Source organism: Globicephala melas, chromosome 2, assembly GCF_963455315.2.
Source record: "Globicephala melas chromosome 2, mGloMel1.2, whole genome shotgun sequence".
NCBI lineage: Eukaryota > Metazoa > Chordata > Mammalia > Artiodactyla > Delphinidae > Globicephala > Globicephala melas.
Genome location: NC_083315.2, coordinates 86,140,932 through 86,166,303, shown reverse-complemented (window position 1 = coordinate 86,166,303; position 25,372 = coordinate 86,140,932). Strand labels below are relative to the sequence as shown.

The window sequence follows — 25,372 nt, the reverse complement described above, 5'->3', positions numbered from 1 at the left end:
AAAAACTTATACATTGAGTCAGGAAAGTTTAGTTTATACTGCAATAACAAATAATCCCCAAATCTTGCACAAAATGCAACAAAAGTTTTTTTACTCAAGCAAAGTATTTGGCATGTCCAGGCAGTGCACCAGTGCATCTGTCCTCCATGTGTTGGCAGTGCATGTCCAGGCAGTGCACCAGTGCATCTGTCCAGGCAGTGCACCAGTGCATCTGTCCTCCATGTGTTGGCTCAACATTCCAGCTTGATTCAATCCGTGACACTTCCTAATCAACACATGCATTGACAGTTGCTGTGATGGGGAAAAGTGGGCTGGAAAGTTGAGAATGAGTACTTAAATGCCTCTACCCTGAATTGACATAGGAGACCTTTGCTCATTTTTCATTGGCCAAAGCTGGTCACATGACCACAGGTAATTTCAAGGCGTTGGGACATGTGCTCCTCCCATGTGCCTGGGGAGTACAGCAGAATTGGTGATTAATGATCAGAAGTATTATTAATTTGCCTATCACATACATTTTAGTGGGAAGTAAATTCATTGAGTCCAGAATACCATAAAGCTGTTAGAAACATTTAAATATGAGGCTACGTAAACAAAAGTAAAATCTCAGAATGATGGATCTAATAATGGTGTTACTCCCCTTCCCTGGACAGTCTGACTATTCATTGGGTATTGTGCTCGTTTGAGGGACTATACTTTAGGAGGTCCCCTGGAGGTGTTCAGAAGAGCTAAATGCAGGATGATCAAGAACTCTTTATGGTTAGACTGGAGAAGTCCTCTGAGGAAAAAATATCCATTCATCCTCAAATGTATGAATATTTGACTTGCTTTACGGGGCTGTGAGTGGTAATTTACAGGGAGAAAGATGTCTACTCAATTTGAGTCTTTTGCAGTCAAAACTATACGGATTGCCCCAAGGTGAGAAGAGTTCCTTCCCAAGGGTGGGGTCTGAGCATGGCACAAAGTTTAGGGGAAAAGGAAAATTCAAGCATCGTATGGCTCATTGGACTAGATGACCAATGAGATGCTTCCAGCCCCAAATTTGATAATTGGATGGTTCCTAAGTTGCCCACAACTCCCATGTGGGTGATTGCTCCCAGACCTCCAAAACCGCTAGCACTTGCTTGACTCCCTTTCAGGGTCCTGGAGCAATGCATTGCTGGCATCTGGCTACCCAAATAAGAAACGGATGACATATCCCAAAGGTGAAGAGGATGGGGTGTGGTTCTGAACTCTGAGATGCTGTACTTTATCCACAATTGTATTCACAAGGCAGCTCCAAGTCATTCCAGAGCTAGCTGTGGAAACACATGAAAAGCCACACACCCTATTGTCTTCCTGTAATGAAGCTGGGCTGAACTAATTCAAACCAAATTTGATTTAAACCAAAAAAAAAAAAAAAAAAAAACCAAGAAATTCTTGTTAGGCAGAGCCTTTTTTACGTCATTTTATCCTTGAGTGAATTTTTACAGCTGAGTTAGAAAGTCTATCAAATAGGAATTAGAACTTCTCTGCCAACTCCTGATGTACATGTCAGCCACAGTGTGTACTCGGGCGATCCAGAGCCGCCCTCTTAGCCACCAGGGGTTAACTGCTTTCTTCACTCAGTAACCATTTCCTGACATCCTCCCGATGACACACTCATACACACACTTGCTTTTTCTTTTTTCGATTCATGAGTTGCACTTTCTTTGTTACTATGGCTGCGAATTGTTGATACTGGATTCATAGTCAGGTTTTTATTCCTTTCTGTCATTTTTTCCCATGAACTAATAAACCACAGTGGAGTTAACAGTGCGAGTCAATGTGAACCTTACACAAAGCATTTTTATATTCTATTGCCATTCTCTTCCTACCCTTAATCTTTTAGAGTTGTTAACATAAGAAAATGAAAATGTACAGCCTCCTTCCTTCCCTCCTCCTCTTCCCTCTCATTTCCCAAGCTCAGAGGGGAAGAACTATCAGCCATTTCCCATCAGTACTGTTTGCAGAGTAACACATGTCCTCAATTACTGGGATCAGAAACTGAAGGCAACTTTTGGGTTGGTGATGGATGACTGGCTGGCCCTGCTCTCTGTTGAATATGCACCACGGTTGCCACAGTGGGAATGGTTTAGCAGAGTAACATTTTCTCTCCTGTGATCCAGACAGCTTTTGTCCTGGGCAATGGACCCCGTTCTCAGTGGGTGTGAGCCCAGTCTCAAGCTTGTGTGTGAGCCACTCCACAGCAGAAACCAAGCTCAGAGCTCATCTCACAGGGAAAAGATCTCAAACTGAATCAAGAGGAGAAATGCACGAAGAGTAATCTTTTATGTGGCAAAGGAGCAGGTTTGAGAGTAGAATCATCTGGATTTGAAACTTGCATCTACCACTTACCAGCTGCATGACTTTTTGCCAAACCATGTAACTTCTCTCAGTCTCCCTTTTTTCATCTGGGATAAGAAGATTAAAAATAATACTCCCTATTTGTCATAGTGATCATTTCATAATGTGTTTGATTGTCAGAAAACTATGTTTTTCACCTGAAGCTAACCTAATATCGTATGTCAAATATACCTCAATAAGATAATAATAATAATAGTCCCTATCTCACAGAGTTGTCATGAGGGTTAAATGAAGTAATCCACGGCAAGGCACTCCATGTCATTGAGAATGTGATCAATAAACGTTAGCAACTGTACTAGTCAAGAACATTTTGGTAGCCCAGAACTCAAGTACAGAAAGGTATTTATTGATTCATAAAAGGCATGGATATTCTAGGGACTCAAGCAGTGTCAATAAGACTCAGTCTCCCCTTCCCTCTCTTGATTCTGTTATTGTGGTAGCTAGTCTCTCAGATGGCCCCCAGTGATCTCTGCCTTCTGGTTATATGCTTGTGTGTTTCCCTCCCACACTGTACCAGAGTTGGTCTGTGTGACCAATAGAATATGGCAGAAGAGATAGTATGTTGCTTCCAAATTTAGGTCATAAAAGACACATAAGTGGTTTCCCTCTTAGTGTCTTTGTCTGTCGGTCTGTCTCTTTCTCCCCCTTTCTCCAACCATTCACGCTAGGGGAAGCCAGCTGCCATGTTGTGGACAGCATTGTGGAGAGGCCCACCTGGTAATGAATTGAAGTCTCCTGACAACAGCCACATGAGTGTGCCATTCTGGAAGTGGATCCTCCAGCCCCAGCCAAGCCTTTGGTTGACTGCAGCCCCTAGCGACAATTTAACTGCATGAGAGATCCTGAGCCAGAGCTGCCCAGCTAAGCCACTCCTGCATGCCTGATCCTCAGAAACTGTGTAAGATAATGTGTTGTGTTAAGCTGCTAAGTTCTGAGTTTTAATTTTTAATGCAGCAATAGATACCTAATGCAACTGATGTTAGATACCAAATACACTGATACCTTCACTTGTAGGTAGGCCTCTCAGATGCAGCTCTTTGCAGTCTGTCTTATACCATCCTCCCAACTAATAATTCTAATAGAGACCCTCCCTATCCCCAAAATGACAACAAACTCGCTGGGCTGAGTCTCGTTAGATGGACTTGGCTAAGTGTCCTTTCCTTAACTAATATTTTCCACAAAAGAAAAAAAAACGTTGTTACCAGAATAAGGAGGATTTTGTTTGCAGGGGCGGGGGGACAGCAAACATGATATATATCTGCTCTTGCTATTATTACTAACCACAATACAATTATTTATTTTGTGTCAGCAAATATGTTTGATAGTAATAATACTGGCTAATCTTTATTGAGTGTTTGCTGTGTGTCAGGCACTGTTCTGAGAATCTTATATGTTTCATTCATTTAATTTTTCTACATGCCTATGAAATGGGTACTATTATTATTTCTATTTTATGAGTAGGAGAGGCACTGAAAATTTAAGTAACTCTCCCAAAGTCACACAGCTAGTAAGTGGTCAAGCTGGGATTTGAACCAAAACAGTTTAGTTTTAGGGTTTATGCTCATAAACCACTCTGCTAAAACCATGCATAAAGTGTTAAGTTTTGATTTCAGGTGTTTGTTCTCTTAGGTCTCGGTTGTTCATATATAGAATATGTCTCCACTGACATAGAAATGGAGCTGACTCAGTCTTAACCCCAAAGTAACAGACACAGTTAAATACCTGATCACGTGGTGGTGGAGGGGGCTGTATAAACACTTTCAAGTTACATGCATTCAGTGTTCTGCTGCAACTACCTCCCAACTGATAAACATTCATATATAAAGGCACCCTCTCTTTTCTAATTCTTATACCATTGACAGAGAGTAAGTTGTTGTTGTTGTTTTTTAAGGATCTTTTGAGTGAATAGTTGGGTATAGAGGTAAGTATGAAAAATGTCACTAGCATGACTCATTTAACCAATTTCGGTACATATCTGGCCCCTAATAGGAACATTTTTATTTGTTCCAATTAATTGTTGGACAACCTTTTCCACCTGCCCATATCAGCAGGAAATTTGGTGTTTCCTCTTGAAGACTTTGCCCACAACTTGAATTGTACAGAAACCTGAGGGTCTTGTTCAGTCTGAATAGTTGATCCAGCTTTTTTTTTTTTTTTTTTTGTGGTACGCGGGCCTCTCACCGCTGTGGCCTCTCCCGTCACGGAGCATGGGCTCTGGACGCGCAGGCCCAGCGGCCATGGCCCACAGCCCCAGCCGCTCCGCGGCATGCGGGATCCCCCCGGACCGGGGCACGAACCCGTGTCCCCTGCATCAGCAGGCGGACTCTCAACCACTGCGCCACCAGGGAAGCCCCTGATCCAGCTTTTAAGCTCCAGAATATTTGTGCTGCTAATGTCCTGGTGTAGATAGTAGAATCCATTGCATTCTTGTCCACTGTGGTGAGAACTCGTGAGCCCTGTACTGGCTCTGAATACACCTCACCACTGGGCTCCAAGGTTTAGGCTGTCTTTGGTTATATGCCAAGGATCAGCAATTGCTTCCCAAACACAGCAACCTCACCAGCTTGGCTGCTCTGAGATGAACAAGTAAGATTGTAACATCAGCTGTGCTCCTGGAACTAGCTTTTCCCACCAAACAGTATCCCTGTGCACTGATCCAGACTCCTCCTTCCTGCATAAGGAGGTCCTCTTTGGGGCTCTTCATACCCCAGTGAACCTCCATCAGGGTCATCTTGATTCATTGGAAGGGTTTTAATTCTGCTGAACTCCACAAGCATCCCTATGGTTCTGAGACTGGAGTGTATGAGCATACCCTTCTCCCCGGAGAGCATCCAAGACTGCTCAACTGAGACCACTCAAGTGTTACAGGGAAACATCAAAGATAATCTTTCCCAGAGTGATTTTCTGCACCAACTTGGCACAAAAGCTGTATGCATGTAAATACAGTAAAATGTATTCAACTTACATAAGATTTTAAATACATAAAAATGTTTTTAAGTTATGCTTCACTGGACATCCTGCTAGAGAAATATGACAACTTCTCAGGGTATAAGAACCTTGGGCAGACTCTCAGGTGGAGCAAGCCTTTCTGCCCCAGTAAGATCTACTTGATTAGAGAAGTGTTGAGGTTGTTTCCCAGAGAGAGGACAATTGCTATTCCCAGAACAAGAGAGGGCAAATGAAAGGTGACCAATACATTTGAAAGTGTGTCTGTGGCTGGTTAAGCCTGGGCTTGTGAGAGGGGAAAACAGTCATCTTTTCAACTCCATCTGGTCCTGTTCTCACTGCAGAGAACTAGGTATTGCCCCCCATTTATGTCATTTTTGTAGGAAAACTTAATTTTGAGCTGAATGAAATTTGAGACAACCACATGGATTCAGAGTTAGGAGGAACATAAGGACCTACTAAACAGATTGGTGTCATTGCCTGAGGACCTAGAAACTCAAGTATTCAGTCTCTTAGGCCAACCCCATTGGGAATAGAAGGCATTAATTCTACCAGTTAAGAATAGATGGGTAATTTACATAGTGGACGGTGTCATCTCAGAAATAAGAGGGCACCAGATAGAGCACCAGGAAACGGCAACATTATTTGGATGACCAGAGCTCAAAGGAGGGAACTCATGATTGCTTCTCCTCTATTTTCTCCTCTTTGCCTTCCCCACATCCCTTTGAGTAAACACATCACTAAAGATTAAGAATGCTTGGCAAAAGCATTTTCCTTTAGAGCAAGAGGGAAATTAATATTTTTTCTGGGGGCAGTATTAGGGGAGGTGTAAACAGGAAGCCAGGTATCGATGACTTCTCTGCAAATATGAGAATTTCTAATTAAAAGCTGGCAGCTGCACCAAACAGCTTGCACCCTGTGGGAATGCAAGGACCGAAAGGTTGGGTGGAATGAAGAGGACTGATGTAATCACATTCCACTGAATACAAATCCTTTCCTGTGGGTAAATATTGTCCTGGGAATATCATGCTCTGTTCCTAATAAATTTCAGCAGGCAAAGACATAGACATATCACCTAAAATGTCTGCAAATAACAATAGTTCCTGCAAGCCAGGAAATAGAGCTGATTTCCCATTAAAGTAGGTCTGTCTGTTCAGCAGGGTTCCCAGGTTGCTGTCAGGAAGTTATTTGCTGACTCATCTTGATATTGGGGAATTTTCAATTTTCCATTGAAAATTCCATTCTGTCTCTTTCCAGAGGAAATCTCTTTAAAAAAACAATTTTATGTAACATATGTGAACTATGTTTCACTGTTTTACATTCTAATAAGAAATGTCAGTTGTCCCTAATTCCAACAAATGGGGAAAAACTCAGTTTTTTGAATACTTCTCAACTCAGAGTGTAAGAAGAGCATGAGCCATGGACAGTTACTGGCCTAGTTTTATGAGACAAATGATTTAAAAAATGCATCTTGGGCTTCCCTGGTGGTGCAGTGGTTGAGAGTCCGCCTGCCGATGCAGGGGACACAGGTTCGTGCCCCGGTCCGGGAAGATCCCCCATGCTGCAGAGTGGCTGGGCCCGTGAGCCATGGCTGCAGAGCCTGTGCGTCTGGAGCCTGTGCTCCGCAACAGGAAGAGGCCACAACAGTGAGAGGCCCACGTACCGCAAAAAAAATAATAAATAAAAGAAAATGCATCTTTTATTTAAGCATTGCCAAATTTTAGTAATACTTTTTTTTTTGCCCCTAGGACATTTAGATTCCATTTTTTGTCATTCCCTTGACACTCATTTACTTGTGCAATTAGTTTCCAAAAAATTCCTTTTTTGTTTTTCTTTTTTTTTTTTTTCAGTAAGAAAATGGCTTCCAGTAACTCATCAGTTAGTTTTAAACAACTTCTTTCTGTTCAGATACAAAGTTCTACTCTTCCTGTCTTGAGTCCTGGCTCTGACAAGGTGACTGATCCCAGGATTTGGGAAAGGACCTTAGATACCAGGATTTGGCAAAAGATCTTAGAGACCTCTATTCCAAATCACAAACAGTGAAGGGATTCTGTCCACACCCTCATCCTTCCCAGTTGGTCATGTGGCCTCTGCTGGACACCCAGTGGTATCTCTATTTTGTGAGGCTATTATCTGGAGGAAATGGACTCATTTTCAAAGATGGACAGGACAGATAGACTGGATACAAAGTAATTTGGTCATTCATGTATTCACTCATTCTTTTGACAAATATTTATTGAACATCTTCTTTATGCCAGGCAGGTTCTATGCTGGCTCTAAGGACAGACGTCAACAGAGTAGATGTGGTCTCTGCCCTCACGGAGTTTCCAGTAGGGGAGATAGAAATTAAAAACTAAGTAAACCGATAACTAATTACAATATTTACAATGATCATAAATGGCATGAAGGACAAGTGGAAAGGGTGACAAGGGCTAATCTAGGGAGACATACCCAGACTGGGGGTCAGTTGGAGCTTTAATTAAGACTCTTTTCATTTTTCTCCCATTGCATAAATGAAGCCAAGGTATGAAAGTATGGGTTAGAATTCTTAAAATAGCTACTCATTAGAAGAGGTAAGAAGTGTCATAAATGAGAGAGTACTGATACAATGTAGATGTTCTCAATCAGGAATAGTTAGGTATTTATAATATATATTATTTGGCAATATTATATAGCCTTAACATTAACTTGGAAAAGAGTTTTTATGGATTTCATAAAAGCTTTATGTTCTATTGTTGTTTAGTGAGAAAAGTTGCAAGTGCAGAAATGTTAAATATTTTACATATGTGTGTGTGTATATATGTATATGTATATGCCCAGAAAATATGTGAAAATTATACCACAGTGTTTTCCTTTTTGTTAACTGAATTATAACTATGCAGATAAAATATATTTTTAGTGAATATGTATCAAGCAAACATCTGTGCAACCACAGCCAGATCAAGGACTAGAACACTGACAGCACCCAAAGGACTTCCTCTCCCCAACCTCCTCCCCTTGTACAGCATTTATCATAAATAATCCTCTCTCTTCCCTAGAAAAAAACACTATCCTGACCTTTATGATAATCATTACATATATGTCCTGTTTGTATTCCCAAGCAATATAAATTAGCTTTGACAATTTTGAACTCTATATACATGGAATCATACTTTTCGTGTTTCTTTTGCTCCACGTTATGTGTGTGGAGTTCATCACTTCATTGCTTCAGTGTTCCTTTGTGTGAATAGACACAGCACAGCTCACTTGTCCATTTTAGCATGAATGGGCATTTGGGTCATCTCCAGTTTGGGTCTACTACACGCAATGGTGCTACCACCATCCTTGTACACGCATACTGTACACAGTGTATTGAGCTTCTTTACTGTTTAAAACCTCTGAGTGCACTTGCTGGTCGTGGGAGGTGCTGGTTTTATTCTGTCTCTACCTTCTCATCCTGATCCATTCTTCATTTTTCTCTGCCTTGCTCTGTGTCTTTTTAAGAACTATATCGGGCTTCCCTGTGGCGCAGTGGTTGGGAGTCCGCCTGCCGATGTAGGGGACACGGGTTCGTGCCCCAGTCCGGGAAGATCCCACATGCCATGGAGCGGCTGGGCCCGTGAGCCATGGCCACTGAGCCTGCACGTCCAGAGCCTGCGCTCTACAATGGGAGAGGCCACCAACAGTGAGAGGCCCGTGTACCGCATTAAAAAAAAAAAAAAAAGAACTATATCACCAGACTGCCTGGCCTCCAGCTTTTATTTACATTTGGCCAATGGGAGGCAGCAGCATGAGCCTGGAGGGTGAGAAGGACAATGCTTGGAGTATGAATTCCCCCGACTTCCTCTCTGCCTTCCCACCGTTCTGGAAGCAGCTGCACTGCATTTCTTCAGTTCTAGCTCTCACAAGGCTCTGGTAAGACTCTTTCCTCCTCCTGCTATTTCAGGCCCAGCAGTGTAAAGACCTCCCATTGTTAGTCCCCGGTGGTTTGCCATCCTAGTGGTTCCTTTAACCCTGCTCACACCTCTATAAACAATCCTGTGTTAAACTCTCTTCATTCAGAACTTTTTGAGCATGCCATGTCATTCCTCCCATTTAAGGTATACAGTTTAATGGCTTTCAGTATAGTCCCATAATTGTGCATCCATTCCCACAATCAATTTTAGAATATTTTCACTACCCTAAAAAGAAACACTGCAGCACTTAGCTGTCACTCCCAGGTCCCCCACATTCCCCCAGCCCAAGTCAACTACTATATAATCTACTTTCTATCTCTATAGATTTTCCTATTCTGGATATTTCATATAAATTTCATATATATGTATATATATACATTTCTTACATATATTTCATATGTGTGTATATATATATATATTTCTATGACTTATGTAGCTTAGATTTAGATCTTTAGGCCACCCAGAAATTTTTTGATGATGATGATGGTGAAAGAGATCTTTCAAAAGAAAAGATTCCATTTCTCTTGCCAAATGGACATCTGATTATCCCATCACCATTTGTGGAAAAATATGTTTTTCTCTGTTGATCTACAGTGTGACCTTTATTATAAGATTAATTCCCGTAGAGATGAGTCTCAGAGAGATTACCATTTTCTTCTTTATACCTTTTTTCAAATTTTCCACAGTGAGAATATATCATTTACACAATTGGAAAAAAGTTTCTAGAGAATAAAATTAAAAGTGTTTTTTTAAATTAAAAAGATTAGAAGCTAAAGATCAATAGCAAAGCACACTTAGAGATCTTCAGACTCCAGAGGAAGACCTCTCTTTTGCTGCTTTTCCTACCTATTTGCCACTATTCTATTATCAGTGGCAGATAACCAAGAACCTTCTTGTATCTGCAGTATGCAACAGAGACAGAACCTCCTGCACAGCCTCCAGGAAACCTGAGTCCTCAGCTAAGTTCTCATGCCCTGTTTCTCCAGGTTTGGGCTGAGGGTACCTTCCCTATCTACTAGAGCTTTTCTTTTCTGAGCTTTGCTCTGATCCAGGTCCAGAGTCTATGACTCTAGGAGAAAATCAGCCTCTTCATGAAATAGATCATTCTCTCTCAATACCCAGATTCTGTTGACCATTTAATAACCTCTCAGTCTCTCTCATCTCCTCTCCCCTTCCTCCACCTTCTGCTTCTCACACAGATAGTCCAGGTACTCATGTAGCTCTTCTTCACTCTCTCTGGTGATGTTGGGCTCCAGATAGGGGATCAAGGCAGGTACTAGTGGGAAGTGAAGGTCTGGAGTCAGAATGCCTGAGCTTAAATCCCACTCCTGTTATTTATTAGCTGTGTACCCTTGGAGAAGTTACTTTACCACTCAGTCTGTTAATAGAGAGTTTCCTGTCCTCTAAAATGATGATGGTTGTTTGGATAAAATGAATTATTCCTTATAAATTTCTTGATAGTGCCTGGCACATGGTACATTCTCAATAAATGTGAGCTATACTCATGGTTATTATCTGATGCTTATACTATGAAATCCATTCACCCAAGGTCATGAAAGAGATATCATATTTTGGCACATGTAGTAATAAAGTGTTCACTCCATGAAAAAGTGCAAAGCAAGCAGATATAATAAGAATAAAACACTGTCATCTATAACAATTGCTGTACATCACCACGATGAATCCTCTCCTCCATTTCCCCTCAAACCAAAATCCTTTAAAGTCTACTTTGGAAGTAGGGGAGAGGGCACAGGTGTGCAGAAATTGGAGGGAGGTCACTGTGTTTGATATCTGGGTCAATATGATGCACAACAGACACAACATTCTGGAAAGTAGAAGCTTAAGTAGCAGAGGATACAGTGATAATATAAGTCCTTAGGAATTCATAGAAATCCGAGGGAGAGTGTTGAATTTCCAAAATCTAAGTAGGGGTGAGGGTGGGGATAGGATTCAAGCCTCTTGTTCCCGGATCTAAGGGACAGAAACACCCCCATCTGAGTTACTCAAGAGGTAGAGCCCGGAATGCGCTGCTGGTGCCACTTCACCCCCAGTTGTTGGCTGCTAAGCAAGATGCTGGTGAATCTTCAACTCCTCTCTTCCCTGCTGGGCTCATTCTTGGCAACATTCCTTATGGACAGGTCATACAGGCAGCTTTGGATCCTGTAGTTGCTTTGGCTTGGCGGTTCGCCACTTACTTCCGGTTAACATTCCTCCACCCTCACCCTAGACTATGGGTCTCTCTCAGAGGCACCTGCTCCTTCTCTCCTCTGTACCCATCCATAGTCTCGATCTCTGATTTCACCATCAGCTACTTGGCTCTTGTCTGGGACTCAAATATAACTTCTGTTCAAATATTTTCCATCTGAACTTCTTGTTTGGAGCACATTATGTTTCACTGTGGGCCTTTATTGGGATAGAAGAGGGTGATCAGGCGTGATACTTGAAAAGTCAAGTTTATATATCCAAATAACTGTAAGTGAGACCAAATAAAGCCCTTCTTCCCATGGTTTCTGTCCAAAAATCCTCAGGCTCAGTGCAGAGACAGTTATGGCCAAGGAGGCTAGTGCTGAGTTGGAGGCCAAAAGCCAGCCTAGGAATGGACTGAGGCTCATGGCTGGCACAAATGCCTTTAGATTCTCTCCCATTTACCCTCCCGGGTCTTCTGAGCCTAGGTCGTTGGTCTAATAAAAGTGCCGGGCCAGGCCACAGTTCAACATCAACATGTGTGCTCAACCACCACACCCCACGTGCAGCATGACATGTCTGGCTACTCACAAGCCACTGGAGGGTCCGTCTCCTCCAGTGGAGTTCAGATAAGGGCTTTCAGCTGGGCTACCTCCACATGATCTCCCCCAGGTCCAGGGGCTCCACAGAGAAACACATTTACCTACTTAAGGAGCCTCTTCTCTTGACTTTGAGCTGGATGGACGTCCCAGCCAAGAACACGTCAGTAAGATGGAACAGTGCTGTGTTGTGAACCAGGGGTGAGTTTAAATCCCAGTTCTACCCCTTATTAGCTGGGTGGCCTTGCAAAAGTTCCTTCACATCAATCTACCTGTCTCCTCATTTGTAAAATGGAGCTAAGGATGCAAAGGGGGTGTGGGAATTTATAAAAAGATAACCCACAAATAATAAGGTTGGTGATTCCCTGAAAAATAGGCTAGTCCTACTGGACAGGAAATAGGGTTGATGTTACATATGGAGAGGTGGTCCCTTCTTCAGTATTTAAGGGATGATATCAATAGCTTAATAGGAAGCATGACGGGAAGCTGAGCTGGGAAGAGTAACTGTGTGTGTAAGCCCAGAATGCTGTGTATAAAATTCGGAGCTGTGCCCTGGCACTTGTTTGTTGCCTAATAGTTCCTAAGTTGAGGTGACATAGACAAAGGACAGTGGACCTTAGCAGGTGCATGTTCTAACATGCACAGTGATTTTGGACTTGTTACCATTGCTGGAAACGCCTGTTTGAAGGGGTCTGGCCCCTGAAATGGGAAGTGGCCACCTCAGATGCCGGGTCATTGATTTGAGGGAATTTTGTGGAATCTCAATAGTGGCCGCTAGCAGTGGCAACCGCAGCCCAAAAGAATGAGGTTCCTTGGCAGACTAGGCGAGGTTTGGGTTTAATGCCTTAAGGCCGTACTAATCTGGACTGACCTTTGGACAGAAGAATTCTTCTCAGGGCCTTGGAGCTCCTGCACAGACATAATGCGGATGCAGGGGCATTTAATGTTTGAGTTTGAGAGAATGTGATTTCATTTCATGTCCCAAGCTGGCAAGCTGGTCCCATCTGTAAAGTGGTGAGCATGCTGCCTGGCACATGTTAAGGGCCCCATAAATGATGTTCATTATTATTAAGCATGCGTGCTGCAGCAGCCACAGGGCAAGGCAGTGCTCCTTGGCAACTGGAGCTCCCTAAGGGGAGGGCGGTGGCTTAGGAGCTGAGAGAAGAGAGTGGAATCATTTAGCGGCTGACACATACCCAGTCACTCCAAGGAATCTCCCATCCCAGCACAGAAGTCTGACCCAATTTTCTTGGCCTCCAGAGACTCTCTGGTTCCAGTCACAGATCCGAGCTGGGAGCATCCTTCCTCTTAGCTGGCTGTGGTTGGGAGACAGAGTGGGTGAACCAGAGCTCACCCGGATTTGGGAGCCTTGAGCACTAGCTCATCTCCTCCAGCCCTCTCTGAGGGTTGAAAGGCTGTGGGAAAGGGAGTAGAGAGGGTGTGGGGCACCTCATGTGGTCAGGAAGGCCTCCCCTCCCTTGGAGCACACAGCAGCCAGAACATGGGCTCATAGGGTTGTTTACCTTCCTCAGTCTGGGAGAGATCATGCCCACATGACAGGACTTTGCGAGTTGGAAAGTACTTTCCAGATGTACAAGACCTCGGCCTGGGGTTCAGCTGTAGGACTTTTCAACCTTGGAGCACAGGATCCTGTGTCAATGCTCTCAAAAGGGGATTCGCATCACTTAAGTCACATTGGGGTGGAGGTACCACATTAGTCACTGCAGTTTGCAAGACCTGGGATCCATATTCTTGCCTGGACCCTTTCTGTATCTCTAAAGAAATAAGAAAACTAGACAGAGACTTGGGCTGGGCCATTCCAGGCAACAATTCTTATGGCACCTGAGAGCTGGGAGCAGAGAGCGTTGGCTCAGAGGAGGGAGATAGGGAAGTAGGTGGGTATGGGAAGTCATCAGGGCAGCTTTCAGGAAGAACCATATAATTTCCTTTTACAGATGTACCAGCTAAAGCATAGAAGGGCTCACCTATTCACCCAGATCCACCACTGAAGCTGCTGCCTCCTCTTGCTGCACTGGATCCCCTATGTCCTTTTGCCCCGGTGGCCTTTTATAAGCTTAAAACTGTTTTATTTCTTATATGTAACTGTTTTTTCCAGCCACCAAAGCAAAACCACCTTCTATAGTCACTCACTTCCAATATACATGATGGAATCGGGTATTTGTTTTCACGTCTCCCGCTTCCCCACAGGGCTCTGCATTCCACAGCCGCCACGACACCCACCACCTGAAGATGTCACCCAGCCCCAAAACTTTGAGATCCCAGTCACGCTCGCTTCACTTTTCCTTTAACAAGCTCTTATACAAGCCCTTTTACTTTCAGTCGTCCATAACCTCTTCTATAATCCTATCTCCTCAGTGTTCACGTGTAGGGAACCAGGTAAAGGTGAAAAAACAGAGACGAGGAGAGAGTTGACTCTCCCTAGGTCATGCAACAGAACAGCAGAGCAAGGGGAAGGACCTCTCACCTCACTGGTGCTCCTGAATCCATTCCCTCCCTTCCACTCCCCAAATAATTACCTTACTGAGGCCTCCTGCCTGGACTCCAACAGAATTTCATTCTTTCAACAAATGACTGAGACAGAAGCCCTTGCCCTCATGCCTAAATGCCCAGTGAGATAGGGGGGCATTAGCCAAATGATCGCAAATGAGCAATGAAAAAAGGGAAGCCAGAGGCTTCCTGATTTATTCCACCACCTCAGTCTTTCAACTTCTCAATGGTCCTGTGCAATCCTGCTGGATTAATATTCCGAGTATTCCCAAAACAACCCACTGTATTCCAAATTACTCTAGATGAGCATTCTAGCCCTTCCAGACCACAACCTCAGGGCTCTACTTCCCTACACACTGTCCGTGCCAGCTGGCATTGCTGCCCACCCTGTCCTTGCCCACTTCAGTGCCTGTACGCAGGGTATTCTCTCTATGCAAAAGCCCAGCTTGGCTGCCACATCTCCAGGAAGCTTTCACCAGCACCTCTGATGGAAATGATCTTTCACCACCTCCACTGTATGCTCCCTTACCAACTTTTAGGACTTCTTTTGTGGAAAAGATACATAATACAAGATTCCAGGAATTTACAACTTCTCTTAGGTAATGAAAAGCCCAATAGTGGACAATGAAAATGGAAGACCTTGGATTATCCATCTCTCAGCACACATTGTGAAAGCCTACCCTTGTCCATGGAACATTCACAACTCATCTTTTCTGAACCATTGCCAAGTTCTGGGTGCTGAATAGCAAAATACAACATGAAAAACAAAAACAAAAACAAAAACAAAAAAACATGGTCCCTGGCCTCTGAGTTTACATTTTGAGAAGTCCCTGGGAAGGCTGCAGTCTGCATCAGCTGAAAAGCATTTACTAAGCCCTATTTTTTCAGAGAGCTGCCCTCGCCTGGGAGCTTAGCCTGTGATTACATATCACTGCATGTGATACACCTCATAAATATATTTTGTAACATGACTGTGAGCACCATTATCTTTCCTACTTTGCGTGTTCACTCTGTTTCTTCTCAGACAGAAAGGTCTTCCTCATACCCACTTTTCAGCACCCTACTCAGGTTCCTTTCTTTCTGCTCCAACCCTGTGATCTCCCACTGCTTTGAACTTCTTTCAGGAGCTTGTAATTTAGCAACAAATAATTTAGCTCTTCCTCATATGGTTCAGAAGTGTGACGTTTAGTGGCTTTGGAGTTTGTAGCAGGGAGAGCTAGCTGACTGCCAAAGATATGTGCTATCCTTCCATTAGGTCAAGTTGTATCTGGGACACAGCTACCCAGCCACTCCATTTCCCAACCCTTTTACATCTTACTGGGGCTTTGAAACTAATTATGGTCAATGAAATAAAAGTGATTTATATTGGTTTTGGGCGAGGGTTGTTACAGTATCTCATGTGCCATTCGTTGCTCACTCTTCCTCTTCATGGACAATTCTGGATGCCAGAAGTTGGAAATAGCAGGGCTTCAGGATGGAAGGGGCTAGATTCCTGAGTCACCATCTGGAGAATAACCTTCCAGAAAAGCTCAACCAACCAGGAATATCTTCAGACTCCGGGCCACAAAAAAGCTCTTATTAGGTTAAACCACTGAGATCAAAACAAAGTTTGATAAATCTAGGACTGAATCCTATCTCTGCCTCTTGATAGCTGTGTGATGTTGGGGAGATTATTTACCCTTCCTGGGCCTCAGATTCTCCATCAATAAGAGGGGATCAGTAGTTCCTAACTTTGCAGGATTATTATGAGGAATAAATAAGATATTTCTGAAGTACTTGAGATACCGAAGAAATCAAATATTTTCTGTATCTTTGTGTTTGTGTACGTGTTCTCATGCAGTGGCTTCATGTGTGTTAATCTTAACCCTAGATTGTAAATCCCTTGAGTAGTGGTTCAACGATGTAGACCCCCTCTGAGTTTTCCATAAAGTCCAGCACAGGGCAAAGTCCATAGAAGATCTCAATAAATATTTACTAAGAGGCAAAAACTATCTTGGTTTAAAGCATAGGCAAAACTATCCTCCTGTGCTACCTCTCTGATCATCTCCCCTCCTAGGCCACCCATCACCCACCCCATCACACAGGTTCCTTTATTCTCTTCCACCTACGACCCTCTCCCACTGGTCCAGTTCCCTTGACTTCCCACCAACCCACAACCTTTAAAGTGTATTTTTGTATAAACTTGTTGCTCAGTATGTGAGTTAATGGGTGTATCTATTTGGATAAAGTGTTTTTGTGGTTTGTGACCAATGCAGCAGAAGCCAGACAGGGAAGGGAGAGGCCGATTATTGAGCTCTTTGGAAACAGATAGTGAGGAAACCTTGCTGGAGGTGACCTTTTTTCATAGTTTTATAAATGAGCTGTAGACACAAGTTTTATGATGAAATCTCTGAGTTGGAAGATGTTGCTAAACACTTCTGCTCAGTATAAAATATCAAGTTGATGAAGAACAACCATCTCATCAGACTGGTATGTTGAGACTTTGGAAATTGTGTCAATGTGTTTTTAAAAGGAGGACGCATATTTAAAGAATAAGAGCAATGAAGAAATGATGGATTATCTGAACTCATTTTAAGCCAACCTAGTTTAGCTTATCTTAACTCTGTCCCCCACTGTTGAAGAGGCAATTAAAGCTCCTTTTAAGTCTCCCCATGTTTGACATGCTTTTTACATGTGAACATATTTCCTACTCTGCTGATGAAAGCTCTATAAGAAAAGGAGAGTAACTCCAGAGTATTCTGATCATATTAGATAGAGAACAAATGCCCAACCAGTGGAGGCAAACTTTTCGTGAGGCCCCATTCAAGAAAAATTTTTAAATGTTTGGACTTCATTTTAAAAAGAGTATATATATACACACATACACATGTGCCCATACACACACCATCAGGAAATGTAGCATCTACAACTGTAGTAAAGCATTTTAAAAATTATTTCCCTGAAATAGGAATTTCATCTAGGGAAAGATAAAATTTCAGAAACTATACAGATATAGATATAGATATATAGATATAGATATAGATAGACATAAATAATTAGAACACGTTCCAGTATCTTCTTGAAAAGTTGGGCTTTTGAACATATTTTACATGAGATGAGCACTGGTGGGGTGAAGTGGAGGCAGGCTGGATGGCATAACAGATGGATTTGAAAGTGAAGTGCACGTGAATCGGTCTCAGGCCAGGAACAATAAACAAAGAGGCAGTCCACCAGGACGTCACTACTGGAAGTGTGGTCTGCAGGCTGCAAAGGGAGCCCGGACCAGGGGAAGGCAAATGAGGCACTCTACTTGAATGCACCAAAAACACTCAGTAACAAGATAAGTAATATTTAAAAAATTCAAACTGCAAACTGTCACCAGCAAAGCCCATTAACAATTCCCCGGAAATAAAAACAGAATCTGGGTAATAAAATAATGATGTTGTAATTTAGAGACCCATTGATGGGCCAAATTTCTCCATCTCCCAGCTGGTATTGGGGCCAGGGTGTATTACATAGGAAGATTAAATATTTTCGGGTTGGGGATGATACCCAGAAAACTTCCAGTCCTGCAGAATGAGCCCTGATGGGTTACCCCAAACAAGAGGGACACTGGAAGGGAGAATCCCTCACAGTCCCCACAGCGGGATGGAAATGACAGATCCTGGCCACTACCCTCCAGGGCACATGGTTTGAACAGCTGTTGAATTATGGGGCCAAGGGGCTCCTAAGCTGGCACTCCAACTGACCCTGAAGGAGCCCTGGCTGACACTGGACATAGGGGGAAACCTGTTGAATTCTTAGGCAACACTGATGCCACTTATTCACTTCTGAACACCAGATCAGGCAAACTCAGTCACAAGAGTTGTAAAATAATGGGGGTAACAGGGAAGGCCCAAGAATGAGCATTCATAGTCATTAGAATGCAAATTGAAGAAACATACTCTTACCCATTCCTTCCTATACGTTCCCAAATGCCCTATACCCCTGCTAGCAAGGGATATCTTACATAAATTGGGAGCTACTATCCACCTAATGGGATACAAACTGGAGACTGGGGTTCCCCTAGACAGGGGGCACAAGGTAATAAAGGTAATGGCTGAGGACAAACCTCCCCAGACAGGGCCAGTCAACCTCCCTGGAGCAGATCCCAAGGTCTGGGCCCAGGGACGGGTAGGACAAGCTTCAGGAGCCATTCCCGTGATAGTCTACCTAAAGCCCAGACATACATGGCCCAGTAGAAAATGTACGCTCTCTGTCAGGAGGCCTTGTTGGGCACTGCTCCTGTTACACAGGGCCCAATTGATGAGGCCCTTTTTAGGTCATGCCGATCAGCCTGTAACACTCCCATTCTCCCAATAAAGAAAGCTAACGGGGAGTACCGGATGGTACAGGACCTCGGGGCAGTTAATGAAGCCACTGAGGATATACATGAGGAGTCTCTAATCCCTACACCCTGCTGGCCACTCTACCATCCACCAGTACCTGGTATGCTGTATGAGATGTAAAAGATGCCTTTTTCTGTATCCATTAGCCCCAGAGTCACAAGAAATTTTTGCTTTTGCATGGCAGGACCCAAACACACGACAAAAACAATACTGCTAAACAGGCCTGCCCAAGTGTTCAAAAATTTCCCCACCATCTTTGGGGAAACTTTAGCTAAAGACCTAAAAGATCCACCCTCCTCCAGTATGTGGATGACGTTCTGATTGCCAACCCTACTAAGGATGCCTCTGACAAAAATACTGTAACGACCTTGAACCACCTAGATGATAAAGGATATAAGGTGTCCAAGAAAAAGGCTCAAATATCACAAACTAGGGTGACCGACCTAGGTTGCATTCTCACAGAAGGTCAGAGAAGCCTACCCCAGGAAAGAAAAGAAGCCATTTGCAGACAGCTTAGGGGTTTCCTGGGGATGGCCGAGTTTTGCCATATCTGGATACCTCCACATTCATGAGAGAAGGGGAATCACCCTTGGGGTATTAGCTCAAAAACTGGGACCCCTTATTCAGGTGGCTGTTGGTTTCTCTAAACACTTAGATCAAACTTCTGAGGGGTGGCCTCCTTGCCTATGGGCAGTAGCAGCTACTACAACCCCACTAAAGGAGGCTGAAAAGTGAACATTTGGTCAGCCAGTCACTCTATGGAATCCACACCAGTTTCAGACTTCAGTAAGTTCTAAAGGAACAGAATGGCTATCACCCAGAAAGTTGACTCAAGTTCAGGCTATGCTTTCAGACCCAGTGGCTACCATAAAAACCTGTCACATGCTAAATCCTGCTACCCTGCTACCCACAGAAATGGGGTTCTTGGAGCATGACTGTATAGAAAGCATAGACAAGATCTATTCTAGTCACTTTGACCTAGGAACTAAGCCTCTCCCAAACACCCAGGAGGAGTGGTTCACGGATGGGAAAGTTTTATGAAAGAGGGAAAAAGGCTGGGATATGCAGTGATCTCACAGACCTAAGTCATAGAGGCACGAAGCCCACCCCTAGGGACTTCAGCCCAAAAGGCGGAACTGATAGCCCTTACCCGAGCCTCAGAGCTTGGGACAGGGAAGGTCTTGAAAGTTTACAGAGACTCTCTCAGTATGCGTATGCCACCCTACATGCACACAGGGCTATTTGGAAAGCAAGGGGGTAAGCTTACTGCAGAGAATAAGCAGGTAAAACGTGGCTTAAACATATTGAGACTCCTAGAAGCGGTGTAGCTTCCAAAAAGAGTGGCAGTGATTCACTATAGGGGTCATCAAAAAGGGAATGCGGAGGTAATAAACAACAAAGAGGGCACAACTGCCAAAATGGCAACCCTAGAACCAGTAATTTGTCAACTAGGCCTCATACCTAAGAGGCCAGATCCATCCAAATACTCCTCAATCTACACAAAGTAAGAATTAGACAAAGCCCAGAAATGAGTGGCTAGTTAATAAACATGGGCAATACTTCTTTCCCAAGCTGCAGCTTGTCAAGCCATCCGGGAGGTCCATCAAGGAACTCACTATGGGAGAGAAGCCCTATATAATTGGTTATGTTAGTTGAGGTCATGGTAACTCATGGCATGAAAAATATAATCAGTCAGATAGTTGAGATATGCCCCACTAGCACAATGAACCCCCCTAACACCAGACCCCCAGAGGGCCCGAGATAAGGCCCATTCAGACCAGAAGAACATATCTTGGAGAAGATTGTCAGGTTCACTGTGATGCCAAGAGCGCTGGGCAACTTCAGGCACCTCTTGGTGCTAGTGGACATATTTTCAGGGCAGGTAGAAGAATTTCCCGCTAGAACCAAAATGGCAGCCAGCCAGAGTGGTTAAACTATTCCTAAAAGAGATAATCCCCAGGTTTGGGATCCCAGGATCCCTATAAAGTGATAATGGCCCAGCATTCATGTCTCAAATGACAAAAGGGATAACAGGTACGCTGGGCATAAAATGGACCGTGCAGGGCTTCCCTGGTGACGCAGTGGTTGAGAGTCCGCCTGCCGATGTAGGGGACACAGGTTCGTGCCCCGGTCCGGGAAGATCCCGCCTGCCGCGGAGTGGCTGGGCCCCGTGAGCCATGGCCTCTGAGCCTGCGCGTCCGGAGCCTGTGCTCTGCAACGGGAGAGGCCACAACAGTGAGCGGCCCGCGTACCGCAAAAAAAAAAAAAAAAAAAAAAAATGGACCGTGCACTCAGCCTAGAGACCCCAATCATCAGGGAAAGTAGAGAGATCCAATCACTTAAAATGAACCTTAGCCAAGCTATGCCAGGAGACTCAAGAAAATTGGATTACATTATCCCAGTTGCCCTGGTCTGCATGCTGTTAGCCTCAAGAGATAAAGTTAAATGCGTTTGAACTTATGTATGGTAGCCCCATTCTGCAAGCCCAAGCGAAGGGATACCTTAACCCCTTTGAAATGGAACAACTCAAGTATGCCCTCCGGATAGGAGAAACCATGAAAGCCCTCATGGAACACAGTAACCAGGTGCTGCCTGCACCCGCCGATCTGGCCCTCCACACCTTCCTGACAGGAGACTGAGTGTATCTAAAAACCTGGAAAACTGGCAGCCCACAAGATCAGCTTACTCCTAAGTGGAACAGACCCCACTTGGGGACTCTAACTACACATTCTGCCCTGGAACAATGGACCGCCTGGACTACTCTGTGAACGCCTCTCTGACCAGAAAAGCTTCTCTTCCAAAAAACAATAGTGTGACCAGGGATATTCAGCCCACAGCATTGAGCCTCGATATCAGGGCACACCTTTGCTATAGGCAAAAGACCTAGATACCTTAATTTTTAGGAAAAATTTGACATGTGACTGTCATTCTCTTGCTAATACTTGGGCCATGCCTCCTAAATTGTCTTGTGTCCTTTGTCTCCAAAAGGTTAGAATTTATAAAATTCTAAATGGTGGTCACTCAGGGATATGAACAGTTAGGACTAAATCCTGGTGCCAATCAAACACATCTAAAGGCAGCTGGGGAGGAGCTCTGCTCCTCCACCTGGGGTTATGATGATGACCCAAACCAGCAGGAATGTTACAGAAGATGGACCTTCACTTCTAATCGGCCCCCAAGAATGAAGAGCAAGACAAAAGCCCGAGGAGGGGGTTGGCACCAGCAAAGCCCATTAACAGTTCCTGGGAAATAGAACCTGGGTAATAAAATCTAACCTTTTTTCCTTCATGCTTAGTCTAGTTTCACTTGCTCATAGGGTACCGCGGCCTTCCTAGCAATTCAAACAAGAGTTCCTACCGTGAATTGGCTGCACCTGATACTTGAGCTTGGCGGGCTGCGTGCAGAAGCTCTGCGCATGACACCTTGGCTCAGCGAGGCCGTGCGCAGAGACGCTGTGATCTGGGGCTTTGAGCAGCGCTAGCAGCGCGCAGCTGCGCGGGCCCACAAGAGCTCCGCCCCCTTCCCGCTGACGAGGACCCTATAAAGCCTCCCTGCAGTAGGCCGCTGCCCAGGGCCTTTCCTGAGAGCTTGCGGTTTACAGTGAAAGCTCGCACTTCGCCATCTTTTGACGAAGAGCAAAGCTTTCTTTGGCTTCTGAACCGATCTTGGTCTCCTTCTATTGGCGTAAGTGACCCGGGGCAGAAGGACTCTTGCTGGAATCTGACGCAGGAGGGTTGGTAACAAAACTGTAAACTGTGGGCTGGCTACCTGTTTTTGTAAATAAGGGTTTTCTTTTGTTTTTTTGTGTGTGTTTTTTTTGTGGTACGCGGGCCTCTCACTGTTGTGGTCGCTCCCGTTGCGGAGCACAGGCTCCAGACGCGCAGGCTCAGCGGCCATGGCTCACGGGCCCAGCCGCTCCGCAGCACGTGGGATTTTCCCGGACCGGGGCACGAACCCGAGCCCCCTGCATCGGCAGGCGGACCCCCAACCGCTGCGCCACCAGGGAAGCCCGTAAATAAGGTTTTATTGGAGCATTATTGGCATCATATGGGTGTTTGATAGAAATGCAGACTCTCAGGCCCCACCCCAGAACTTTGAACTCATAATGTGCATTGTAATAAGATCTGTGGCTAATGTATGTGTTCATTAAAGTCTGAACTGCTCTAGAGGAAAACTGTTAGAGTTTTCAGGGAAGGCTAAACAGGCCTGTGGCTGCTCTAGGCAGGCTAATAATTTGGTGCCTTCAAGTAGATATTGTTTAAGTATTTCTTAATATTTACTTAGTAGAGACAGGAAGAAATTGATTTTTTAAAATTAAAATGGATCTCTTCATATTCAATGCACAGAATTTATTACATGCATCAAATGTAACATAACATTTAAACTTATTTGGAATGATTTGTTATTTCACATCTTTTCTGTGATAATTGGATAATTGGATCATCCTTCACACGTGAAGTACATGGGAATATAAATTGGATCATCCTTCACGTGAAGTACATGGGAATATACCTGAGAATTCTTATTCAAAACATTTTAAACTTCCTTTTTCTGACTCATATTGGCAATCACATCCCATTTTTTCTGTCGTTCTTCTGTCTTTAGTTTTTCTTTTGTGGTTTTCTGAACCAGAAAACTTCTTGGGAGGCATATTAGAGGTTTATAGTTGAGGTAACAGAATGCATCACCCGTTCCTGGTAAGTGGCACCATGTTGCCATTTCAGCATTTCAGAGTTGGGTGGTGTGAGCCTGGAGGCAGGTCAGCTGGCTTGGCGGTGGCCTGGTCCCATATTCCACCATGTAACTTGCATGCTCTTAGTAGAAAATTGTTTCTTGAAATGAGTTTCCATTTTCACTACCAGATAACTGTCTGCTTCAAAAGAACTAATTTGTATTTTCCAGTTTTGTAAAGACCAGATGAGGAAACTTGAGCTAACTGGACCATGTTTCTGATTTAGATATTTTTAGGGGTTTCCTTGACATTTTGCTATGAACATACTGCACATTGGAGATGTTGACTCCCTGGGAACTACCCAGTATGGAGGCAACAATTGCAATCTTGCAGCAAGGCTAGGTCAGGTGACTATCATGGGGTAGGTTAATGAGTCCAGGCAACCACTGGGCAACACCCACACCTCACTGCCACTTGATTGTTCCCTTCTGAGGCTGCACCCCAAACGCCAGGGAAAAGATGCAGTTTCCAGAATCAGGAGGTGTTCAGGTTAACATTATTAGGTGATGACACTGCTGGCCTTTTTTCCTTCATGCTTAGTCTAGTTTCACTTGCTCATAGGGTACCGCGTTCAGTGGCTTTCCTAGCAATTCAGACAAGAGTTCCTAGCGTGAATTGGCTGCACCTGATACTTGAGCTTGGCGGGCTGCGTGCAGAAGCTCTGCGCATGACACCTTGGCTCAGCGAGGCCGTGCGCAGAGACGCTGCGCCTGGGGCTGTGATCTGGAGCCTTGAGCAGCGCTAGCAGCGCGTAGGTGCGCGGGCCCACAAGAGCTCCGCCCCCTTCCCGCTGACGAGGACCCTATAAAGCCTCCCTGCAGTAGGCCGCTGCCCAGGGCCTTTCCTGAGAGCTTGCGGTTTACAGTGAAAGCTCGCACTTCGCCATCTTTTGACGAAGAACAAAGCTTTCTTTGGCTTCTGAACCGATCTTGATCTCCTTCTACTGGCGTAAGTGACCCGGGGCAGAAGGACTCTTGCTGGAATCTGACGCAGGAGGGTTGGTAACAAAACTGTAAACTGTGGGCTGGCTACCTGTTTTTGTAAATAAGGGGGGTTTTTTTTGTTTTTTTGTGTGTGTTTTTTTTGTGGTACGCGGGCCTCTCACTGTTGTGGTCGCTCCCGTTGCGGAGCACAGGCTCCGGACGCGCAGGCTCAGCGGCCATGGCTCACGGGCCCAGCCGCTCCGCGGCATGTGGGATCTTCCCAGACCGGGGCACGAACCCGAGCCCCCTGCATCGGCAGGCGGACCCCCAACCGCTGCGCCACCAGGGAAGCCCGTAAATAAGGTTTTATTGGAGCATTATTGGCATCATATGGGTGTTTGATAGAAATGCAGACTCTCAGGCCCCACCCCAGAACTTTGAACTCATAATGTGCATTGTAATAAGATCTGTGGCTAATGTATGTGTTCATTAAAGTCTGAACTGCTCTAGAGGAAAACTGTTAGAGTTTTCAGGGAAGGCTAAACAGGCCTGTGGCTGCTCTAGGCAGGCTAATAATTTGGTGCCTTCAAGTAGATATTGTTTAAGTATTTCTTAATATTTACTTAGTAGAGACAGGAAGAAATTGATTTTTTAAAATTAAAATGGATCTCTTCATATTCAATGCACAGAATTTATTACATGCATCAAATGTAACGTAACATTTAAACTTATTTGGAATGATTTGTTATTTCACATCTTTTCTGTGATAATTGTATAATTGGATCATCCTTCA

The 25,372-nt window shown here is 44.3% G+C and overlaps 1 protein-coding gene across 7 annotated transcripts in view; it reads left to right on the top strand.

Annotated features, from left to right (window-relative positions):
• The window catches only part of DUT (deoxyuridine triphosphatase), a 148,948-nt gene that overhangs the window by 65,383 nt on the left and 58,193 nt on the right, over positions 1-25,372 (top strand). For 2 of the 7 annotated variants that reach the window (XR_009562996.2, XM_060294289.1), the window contains one exon: positions 3,054-3,283. The exons of 3 other annotated variants lie outside the window; for them this stretch is intronic. Coding sequence is in view for 3 of the 4 variants with exons in the window: in XM_060294289.1 (XP_060150272.1) it covers positions 3,054-3,114 (61 nt within the window). In the remaining variant the exon portion in view is untranslated. Of the gene's footprint in view, positions 1-2,147; positions 3,022-3,053; positions 3,284-25,372 lie in introns of those variants that run through there. 2 more of the 7 variants (XM_060294297.1, XM_060294286.1) reach the window with 1 other exon arrangement.